Genomic DNA, 11,304 nt, shown 5'->3' with positions numbered 1-11,304 from the left:
GGGTTGTGCGCAACGCATCCAAGATGAAGAATTTAATTGCTGATGCAAGACCTTTGGTGTTCTCCTCCCCTGCCAGTGAAGAGGCCTGGTGTTAAAATGATAGAGCCAGAAGACAGTCAGCCAGGATTAGAGAGTCACCAGTTGGAAAACAGTTGCTTTTGCAGATTGACTAGACTCACAGTGGTTTTGGGTGAGGAAGAAATAAACTTTTGTCGTGCTAAGCCACTGGGATGTGAAGTTATTTGTTACTGCAGCATAACCCAGCCTATTCTAATACATATGGGAATGCAAACATTTTAGATATTTCTGCCTGAGTGCAACTTAAAAAAAATGTATGAAAATGGCTTCAGGGGGTCTGTGAGCCTCTGAAATTACATACAAAAATCTGGGGCATATATTTTTCTAAGAAGATGTAAGTGCCAAGATCTCCCTTCCCAGCCTCTCTATTGCCATTAGCAGGAGTGAGGAGAGGGCCCCAGAATTAAAACCCTCCACTTTCTCCAACACTCATAGCTTCTCTTTGGGACTATCAGGACTAATATCATACACCTTTTATCCCTAGAACATCCTTCATCCCATGGACCTTAATTCCCATATGGCTCTGTGGGTAATGTTGCTTGATTTTTCTCCATATCATTTACCATTTGAAATATCTTTTATTTAATCTTCACTGCTTAGAATGTCTATTTCCTCACTTCTTAGAGAGATTTTTATCTCCCATGGTCAATGCTGTATCCCCAATGCCTACCACACAGCAGATATTCAATAAATATGAAAGATGGTCTATAACATTCATTATAATCCCAAAGAGCTTCATGACCTAAAAAGGGTTAAATACAAAAAGGTAGACAAAATGTTTCCTAATGAATTATCCTGCCTAAAAAACTCAAAGAAACATCTGAAAGGATGAAGCTCACCCTTGGCAGACACTGAAATCTGAATGAAAGAGGCCCATGAGATATTTTATTTGGAAACGATAAACTTCTGAAATAGGAAGGATATTTTGCATATAGCTAAGTAAGCAAATACAGTGTTTGTACACAAAATATTCTGTCAATAATGTGCATTGAAAAAAACTCCAGGACCAATCTTGAAACATAAAGTAAATATGAATTTAATATTTTATGCATGTTTACATAGTAACATCAAAATAATGCTCCATAAGTTACATAGCTATTTTCCAAAAACACTGCAAAAAAAAGATAAAATGGTAGGAATGATATATAATCAATTATTACTCAAAATTAAAAATATAGTCATCTATCTTTTAAATAGATTTGAATTGATGGATTTCTACATGAACCAGAACATTTTAAATATCTAAAAATAGTCTTTCTTAATTCAGCAGATAACATATAAAGAATCACTTTTATTGCACATAACATATCTGGTTTAGGCTTATTTTTTCAGGTAGGACACAGACAAATTATGAGTATGAATTTAATAAAAGTAGGCAAGATACTATTTTATACCTCAAAAATTAGATGAAGGTGATATATTTCACAGCTTAATCCTCAGGAAATTTTATTCAGATATCATATAAAATCATTGACTGAAGTCAAACATGCGAACTAAGAGCTCTTAAATACATATCATAGTAAAATAGTTTTGTTGGCACATTTACAGTAAGAAAACAGGTATCAACTGCTCTTAGAACTGACACCACTCTCCCTGGCCACTCGAAAAGGTGGCCTTCACATCAGTTTTAAAAACATTAAATGACAAAATCTTAAATATAAACACACATTTGGTTATGTCAAAAATATTCACATAATTGGCATATAGTCAAAAAAATGTATCATTTTAAACATGGAAAAACTAGGGGAACCCGAGTTTAGATATAAACTAGTTTCTAAATAAAGCTAGTTAAACTCCTGTTTTACTTCTTAAATTCATTTCGCCAAACACTATAGTAGTTGTTTTGAGGATCTGTAAACATTCTCACTGATTTGTACTGTTTCCTGAGGTCATCTGGAAGGAGTCATTTAGTACCCCTGCAAATGTGCTTTGGAAATATTCAAAATAAAAACAAAAATTTAAATGTAGATCCATGTGTAACTTAACATACTTTTTCTATTACAAAAGCTATCTTTAGGAAATTCTTAGATCTCAAAATCAAATTTATTCCATTACCAGCAGACCTGGACAAGCAAAGCATTCATAAACTTTAGGCCATAAAAAAACAGATTTCAGAATTAACTCATTTAACACTGTGGAAATGAAAATAAAAGTATCTTATTACTTCTAGAATAATGTCTAAAACTTACATAGGCCTCTTCATTTTAAAACATGTTAAAACAGTGTCAGCCCAGGGCCTGACCCTTAGTAGATGTTCAATAAATATATACTTAATGAATAAATGTGAAGTTAAGCATAAAAACTACTGTAGTATTTGAGTACTGAGGTAATGTTCTGAAGCTACAATATATCACTCACTTAATGAAAAATCAGTCTTAACTGGTATTCAGAATAAAGCTTAAAAGATCTCCTAATTTGATAAATTCAGCACTAGTTCATTTCCTGGCATCCAATGAAAAGAGGAACCAGGCACCTTCTTTGATTCTTGCCCTCACCTATCACTTACCATCTCTACTTAACTCTGTAAGGGATAACCCAAGAGGCAACAGAAAAGAATGTTCTTGTTTCTTTCCCTCCTTTCTTGCTTCCTTTCCCTCTTTCTTTCTTTCTCTCTTTCATCTATCCATCTATCAATGAAATAAGAAGCAGGTGACCATCCAATGAAAAGTGCATGCCTCTTAATGGTATCTTTTCTAGGAGAAAAATGAGACAATGTAATATTTACATTTGGGGCAGGAGATGGTAACTGTCATTACCAAGACGGTTGACTTGAATAAAGAGGATTAACTAATAGTTTTCAAAAAATTTCACTGCTCTGGTACTGAAGTCTTCAACGTTAACGCATTACAATTAAACAGAAAACACTGTAAACACTGTTTACCTTTTACAGGACACAACCTGAATTTACAGGTTAACTTATAAAGATACATTTCTCCATCATTTCACTGTTAAAAATCAAGAAAATCACTATTATTGAAATTTCAACAGCTTAAAAATACAATTTATGCAATGACACTTTTAAGCTCTGAATTTCGTATATTATTACCATCTTTAAAACTAATCACAATTCCATTCATCCATATATCAAAAGGCGGCACTGGTAACCTTGATAATATTACATATACTTAAATATTAAGAAGGGTGAGAGTCTTCGTTAAATATTTCCACACATTAACTACAGCCATTATTCTTATCCTTCCTTAACAAGAGGAGAAGGAACTAGGACCAGGCACTTACCCAGCATCTGCCTGTACTATCATTCGTTAGCCCTAATGATTAGGATGCTTGAACCATGCAGTTATGTGTTTTGACTTAATAATGTAACACCAAAGTAGTCATTTTAAAAAAATTTAAGCCTAAGTAATGGTAACATTTTCATGCCAAGTTTTGACAGCTTAATAATTTGTTTTCTAGGGGGGAAAAACTACCATGTTTGCTATTAATTATTTTAAAAGAAAATCCAAAATGCCAACTTTATGCTCCATTAAAATAAAAACTAAACCTATTTGAACTTACTGATGATGCTTGCTGAAGACAAAAGGTGATCTCAAAACCCCAAAAACATGATTAATATTTACTGATCTACAGAACTAGAAAATGTATTACATTTTCCTATTAAGCATAATAAGAATAGAATTCTCTATCATTTACAAATATGATTTGGTAATTTACATTTCAAAGGTATCCTATGGTCCCATATGGATTAACAACTTCTATTTACCAATTCTGCATGTAACAATTATCTATAAATATATTTTGACTTTGGCTAATCACTTGCAAATTATTCTCAACTCCATCATGAATAGGCTGCAAATAATATGTTGATAAAATATTTCAGCATTTTTCCAGTTCTCAAAACCTCAAAGCAATAAGCTAACCAGTATATTATTTGTAAATCCATACTACTGAAGCTACAGTGGTACCATTTTATATGGTTGAATCATACAAAATATATGACAAGGTCAGTATGCCAATTGTGTAAGTATATGTTATAGCAATGTGTCCGACACAGCAGTGTAATATACTACTGGATAGCCCTGAGATGATTTTTAGTGAAGTGCTACATGAATGAGCAATTTTTCTTTAGTTATATATTTATTTTAATGTTTATTAGAAAAAATGTAACTAGCACATAAAATGTAGAATATGCTCAAAATAAGACTATGGTTTAAAAAGGCTAAAAAATAAGCTTAAAAATAATAAGTAGGGGTTTCCCTGGTGGCGCAGTGGTTGAGAGTCTGCCTGCCGATGCAGGGGACGTGGGTTCGTGCCCCGGTCCGGGAGGATCCCACATGCCATGGAGTGGCTGGGCCCGTGAGCCATGGCTGCTGAGCCTGCGCGTCCGGAGCCTGTGCTCCGCAGCGGGAGAGGCCACAGCAGTGAGAGGCCCGCGTACTGCAAAAATAATAATAATAATAATAATAATAATAATAATAATAATAATAAGTAAACAATGGCATAGGAGATATATATACATATATATATGAAAACAGAAAGGTGGTATTGACTCACATTTGGGAAACACTGTTTTAAGGAATGATTTGACTTAGCCAGCATCATTTCTGAATGCTGATAGTAATAAGCCACATTATAAAGGAGTTTCCTCTACTACTGTAAATTCTGGGTTTTTTTTCCCAGGACAAATATGTTTTTAAAAACATGTGTTTACATTTATTTTAAGAATATAATTTTGAAAGCATTTAGTAAATTTAATTTACTTTAAAAGGATTCACCAAAATGGTAAATATGTCCAGGAGCATTTGAGGGACATGCTATTCCTACAGAAAAGACTACAAAGACACATTGCATATAATGGTTATCGCTGCAGCATTTAAATAAAAGTGATCTAAATAATCATTACCATTAACAATTAACAAATAATTATAATATTCTTTCATAAAAAAGAAGGTACGCTTGTGCGCTAAGTGCTCTTGATTCTGGAACCACCTGCACGTAAGTGTCACTAACATGGACCCACTGGCCTGCTGATTCACTATCAGGTTCTTTCAAACCTAACAAAACAAAAAGAAATGTAATTTTACAATAAGTATGTTCTGACTTTACATTAAAGACAACACATTTATCACAAACTCTAATGCTAGACTTTATTGCATAAGGCTTCTTGGGCTAAACATCTTCCAAAATGAACTTTCAAAGCGTTAATATTAGTATCATTTACTTTAAATATCTAGTGAAATATTAGATAGTCTTATGAATATTTATTTATTCAAGGAAAAGTGCATCTGCACTAAAAGAGAAGGAAGAAAATATACAGTTAGTTTGCCGAAGCAAATTTTCAACTCCAACTCTAGTCTGCGGACCTGGTATGTCTTTAAAAGCTATTGGTATTGTTAAATAAAATGCTATTCCACTGCAATACACGATGACTTAACACCTTGAAAAACTGGGTGTCACTTCACGTGACCTGAAGGGTACAGTTTTATGATATTTAAGATTATCTAGGTACTCTTAAAGGTTTTCCTCACTTAAAGTGAATCCACTTGAAGTATCCTTGAAAGAACTTACCTCTTCCAGAAAAGGAAGAATGAATTCATTTGTTTTTAAGAATAAAATAAACTTAGGGTGGCATACCAGGTACATTTTTCTTTCCAGTGATATGTTCCAGTAATTTCCTGGAGGGTGTTCTCACTTTCACGTAAGCGGTGTAGTGGCCTCCTCTCATTGAGCCACTATGTTCCACTACGCCATAGAGACCATAGAGAACTTTATCTCCCACACTTACATTCTTTTAGACAAAGAAAAAAAACCTCAAATTAATTAGTAATATTTAGTGAACTCTTCTTATAAGGAAAATTAAGCCAAATGCAAGTCCTACTTAAAATAAGAGCAATGCATATTAAAACTACACTGGCATACGTTCCCACCTGTATTAGACCAGCAAAATGAAAAAGCTTGACAACATTCTCTGTTGGCTGGGCTGTAGGGAAAAGAATGCTCTCATATGGGAACGCAAAGGGGTACACCCCTATTCAGGGATATTTCATGTTATCTAGCTAAGTTACACAGGTATTACTCTTGGATTTATCGATCCTTTTTCTAGGATTCTATCTCACAGGAACATGAGCAATATGTAAAAAGACATGTACCATACTAGTGATTGCAGGATTATCTGTAATATTAAAAAACTGGAGTAGACTCAAATGTCCATAAATTGGGGACTGGTTGAATAAACTATAATGCATCCGTACAATAGAGTACTATACTATTTGAAAAATGGAGTGCAGACTATCTCTAAATACTGCTATGAAATAATCTCCAGGATACAATGTTAAGAATAAGGTAGAAAAAAGGATACATATTGTAAGCTATAATTATTAAAGAGGGGAGATGCAGATATATATACCTATTTGTTTACATTTAAAAAAAATAATAGATGAATAAACAATAATTTGAAAAAATGGTTATCTATAAAGGGAGGAAAGAAACAGGTAGAACAGACATGGTGAAAAACTACACTTGTTTGAATTTACCTTGTTTTATATATTTGACTTTGGAACTATGTAAATATTTTATGTAATTATTAAACAAAAAATTTTTAATTTAAGTAACAATCCCTAAAAATGAAAATTTTAAAATTAAGCAAATCAATGTCCAGTTGGTGGCATAATCACTCAGAGAGCAACCACAAAGGTCATGTCAAAAGAACCCAGGAGCCAACTTGAAGTGGCTCTCAGTAGCCAACCAGAGACCCATTAGACTAACGTATTAGACCATGAATTAAAAGAAAAGTGCAGTAAACTGAAATATATTTAATGTGTTTAAATCCATGAATTCATAATGATAAATTAACTGATCACAGTTTGAGGATGACAGTGAATTCATTCATTATTCTGAAAACTGGTTTAAAAGGGGGACGGGGAGAGAACTGAGCATTTACCCTGCCTTTTCTATAAGAACTATACCATAAGATAACTAAATAGATGAAAGGAATTTCTCTTTATGTAGAAGTATTCTAGCAAATAAATGAAGAAAGAATAACAGGATTACCATTCTGTAATTCTTAATGAACTCATTGAGCAACACTGGTTGCTAACATCACAGAAAGGTAACTGGCATTATGTGCCACTGATGAAAGAAGAGAACACTCCCTATGAAATAGCCTTACCGGGAGTGGGAGGAATATCAGACCTGAATCTGTTCAAGCCTCTCTTGATCCAACTACCTATCCGCAGGAAATAAAGAGGATAGAGGAATAATCATCAAAATCTAAACTATAGGAAACTACCAGAAAGATGATCCAGTTTCTTCAACAAATAAATTGCAAGGGGCAGAGACGGGAGAGGGACACTGTATATTAAAAGGGACTAAAAGATATTTTTCAATCATGATGTGTAGTCCTTACTTTGATACTCATTCATTTTGAACATTTATTAGACAACTGAAAATATATACACTAGATGATATGAAAAAATTATTGTTAATTTTTTTAGTGTGAAAGTGGTATTGTGGTTATGTTTTAAAAGGTGGGGGTGATTCTTATCTTTTAGAGACACGTATAGGAAAAGATTTATGAATGAAATGATGTCTGATACCTGCTTCAAAATAACATAAGAGAAAAAAAATAATATAAGAGGAGGACGTAGATGAGCATGTGGATGGGGCAGGACTGGCCATATATCTAAGGTTTGGAGGCAAGGTGATGTGTGCTTGAGGTTCATTGCACTGTTCTGTCTGCTTTGGTGTATGTTGGAAATTCTCCATAATAGGTACTTCTAAAAAATATGTTTTTGTAAGTTTAATACAGAGCTTGCTAGATATTTTGTTTACCACACTATCAAATTCTATGAATACTGAATGTGAATAATTGACAGATAGTGCTAGTATTCCATAGCAGATGAATTGGACTCACTGAAAAATTGCATTTAAGATATTTTGCTTTCATTGATCAATGTATTGAAAGTATTAAGTTCAGCAAGTTTATATACCACAAATCCTAGACTGCTAACCAGTAATTGTGAGCAGGACAACATGTTAGTTACCCTAGAACTGTGTAGTTCCCTCACGGAAAGCAAAGCCATCAATTTCACCTACAGAGTTCTTACATACAAGTACGAGCAATTATAAACCAATTTGCTTTCTATATCTAAGTATTAAAGTATTAGTAATTTTAAAGTATCATACTCAGCTCACAAGTACACTATTCTCAGTAGTGTACATGAAATGGCATGAAAAACAATGAACTAGTATATTGATTTACAAAAGATAAAGAACTCTTCAACTGCTAAAACTACTGTCAATTAAGCCCACCATTCACAAGGAACAGGAGAGGGCACAAAATCTGCTTTCTTCTCTCAGCAGCTATCTGATTCTAGTAGCATTTACAAGCAGCTCTGATCTTCATGAACATCGTGCCTCACTCATGCTTTATGCATCTTTTCAACTTATTCTATCTCCCAAAAGACAAAAGTGATAGTCAGTGTGTTAAATGTTGGATGGAAGGAAGAAAGGGAGGGAGGAGGGGGAGAGAGAGAGAGAGAAGGTGGGAGGGAGAGAGGAAGACATGGCCTAATAAACAATACATAGGATATTTTGAAGCATATTATTTGCGAGACAATTAAATATCTTAATAATATACTATACCTTACAAGTAGCAGAACAGAATGGTGCTAAGTCAAGCGTCAGTGGAAAATCTACATGTCTGTTTACTTTGCGAAGACTCAGGCCAGCCTCAAAAAAAAACCAAAAAAAATTTTTCTTAATGTAACAAATTTAATCTAGATCATTGCGTTTGTTAATTAAAACCAAAAGAAGAATCCTAGAAGTTTTTTCATAGATATAAAAATATGACTAATCAATAGTCCAAAACTGATATATGACTAAGTTCTCAATTAGGTTTCATAAACTGTTATTGCAAAGATCATTCATTTACATGGGTATTTTTACCACAAACAATACGAAAATAATCGCTTTCACTGTGCCTTTCAACACTTACGGGAAAATAAATTCAATGTGATAAAAGCTCAGCTACTGACACATATGCTATCATAAAAATGTACTCAGGGCCTCCCTGGTGGCGCAGTGGTTGAGAGTCCGCCTGCCGATGCAGGGGATACGGGTTCGTGCCCCGGTCTGGGAGGATCCCATATGCCGCGGAGCGGCTGGGCCCGTGAGCCATGGCCGCTGGGCCTGCGCATCCGGAGCCTGTGCTCCGCAACGGGAGAGGCCACAACAGTGAGAGGCCCGCATACCGCAAAAAGGAAAAAAAAAAAAAAAAAAAAAAATGTACTCAACTGAAGAGTCAGGAGTCTGGTGTTCTAGGCCTAACTGAACGACTGGTTAACCGTTGTCTTGACTCTAGACAACCTCATCTAGATCAAGGCATAAAACGGGTATAAATGGATTAGATTAGGTCCCTTCAGTTCTAAAATTCAGTGATATTCATTCATTAAAAAGAGAAAAATCTGAACACTCAAGTCATTTTAACAGTAAAAGTAAACATTACATATTATATAAATCAAAATGAATATTCATGTTGTTAAGCAAGCTCTATTTCTTTCCCTATTTTTAGTTTCCAAAGGCAGGCCTTGAAAAATGTACACTTTGCATTTAAGTAATGATAAAAATTTGCTGATAGACCACCAAAGATATTGGATAAGAAACCCACAAATAGAAATAGACTCTCTCAGAATAACAAGATACTTAAATCTGAGATGTCTGGGTAGACAAAATTAACAGATGCAACCTTTTATGCAAAGCTTTCATGACTTACTTCAACGACTAGTCTTTATTTGCATACTAATCACATAACTTTTCCTATAGTTCTGTTGCCTATTTCTTACCTTTAAAGAAAAAAACAAAACAAAACTTATTTTTTGACCAAAATATAGCCACATAGTGATTTGTATTTTCAAGTAATCTTTAGAAGTCTTAACATGATATCAGACATGAAATTATGAAGTCATATGTCAGGAATAATTATTTAATATGTATTTAATTTGTTTGCCTCCTTTCTTCTCATCAGGTGACCTCTATAAGCAGCTGATACCAGCATTGTCTGAGATCATTCCAGGCTAATGTGTCCTCCCCAGACGGTACTTCGCTATTGAGAAATTACCCCTTATTAGAAGAGACTTCTATCAACACTATTATAATCTTTGCCAATTTGGACAGGCTAAAAAAGGAATCTCACTGTCATTTTATTTTGCATTTGTTTTGCTGGAAAGAATGGACCTTTCTTTCGTACTTTCTTGGAATTTTTACTTCTTCTATGAACTGTCAATTCATGTTCTTTACCATTTTACTATTAGAGTCTTGATATTTTTCTTATTGATCTTTAAGAGCTCTTTACATATTTACAATATTAATCATTTGCCATATTTATGACAAAGAGCTCTATCTTGTTAAGATTTGCCTTTCAGTGTTGTGGATGTTTCTGATATACAACTCTAAAGTTACTACAGGGAAACAGGTTTTCAGGGACACTGAAAAACCAGAAGCAAAGACATTGCTTAGAGAATCTGATCCCTAAAATTCACAGTCCCAGAGAATGAGAACGTGGCTTTGCAGACATTACATTTAGCCTGAGAACAAGAAGGGACCGAGATATCTATAAAAATCTCCCTTGAAGGGCATGAATTCTTTCTGTAAGTTGTTCCTAAAAGGGATGCAAGTACCAAATATAAAATAACTGTGCTACATCATTCTCAGATCTGGCAAGACCCTATCTCATTCACACAGAGTCACTGCAGATATACACCTTCTATTTCACATTCTGATGTAATGAGACTCAATACATCTGCTTCTGCTCTCCATGGTCATTTCATTTCCACTGGGTTTCTGCAATGTTGGCTATAGAAAATCAAGAACTTAATCGAATTTCCATGGATAGGGATGGGGGTATAGAGAAAAATCTCTTCCTGCTCATCTGTGGCCCACCTGAAATGTTGCAAATATATAATCAAAGCTTTCAATCTTTTCCCTTGAGATTTCTTTCTTTTTTTTTTTTTTTCTTTTTGCGGTATGCGGGCCTCTCACTGTTGTGGCCTCTCCCGTTGCGGAGCACAGGCTCCGGATGCGCAGGCCCAGCGGCCATGGCTCACGGGCCCAGCCGCTCCACGGCATATGGGATCCTCCCAGACCGGGGCACGAACCCGTATCCCCTGCATCGGCAGGCGGACTCTCAACCACTGCGCCACCAGGGAGGCCCTCCCTTGAGATTTCTTTCAAGGGTTTTATACTTAGAAAATCTTTCACACAGAGATCAGG

At 34.8% G+C, this 11,304-nt stretch overlaps 1 protein-coding gene across 5 annotated transcripts in view; it reads right to left on the bottom strand.

Annotated features, from left to right (window-relative positions):
• Positions 1 to 1,310: 1,310 nt before the first annotated feature.
• The window catches only part of USP45 (ubiquitin specific peptidase 45), a 69,747-nt gene continuing 59,753 nt past the window's right edge, over positions 1,311 to 11,304 (bottom strand). For all 5 annotated transcript variants that reach the window (XM_060115175.1, XM_060115170.1, XM_060115171.1 and 2 more), the window contains exons 16-18: positions 8,680 to 8,766; positions 5,671 to 5,824; positions 1,311 to 5,090 (exon numbers count right to left, since the gene is read on the bottom strand). In XM_060115175.1, the coding sequence (XP_059971158.1) occupies positions 4,960 to 5,090; positions 5,671 to 5,824; positions 8,680 to 8,766 (372 nt within the window). In that variant the 3' untranslated portion in view covers positions 1,311 to 4,959. The remainder of the gene's footprint in view (positions 5,091 to 5,670; positions 5,825 to 8,679; positions 8,767 to 11,304) is intronic.

This window comes from Mesoplodon densirostris, chromosome 12 (assembly GCF_025265405.1).
Source record: "Mesoplodon densirostris isolate mMesDen1 chromosome 12, mMesDen1 primary haplotype, whole genome shotgun sequence".
NCBI lineage: Eukaryota > Metazoa > Chordata > Mammalia > Artiodactyla > Ziphiidae > Mesoplodon > Mesoplodon densirostris.
The sequence above is the reverse complement of the archived record's forward strand: the minus strand, read 5'-3'. Positions and strand labels throughout refer to the sequence as shown.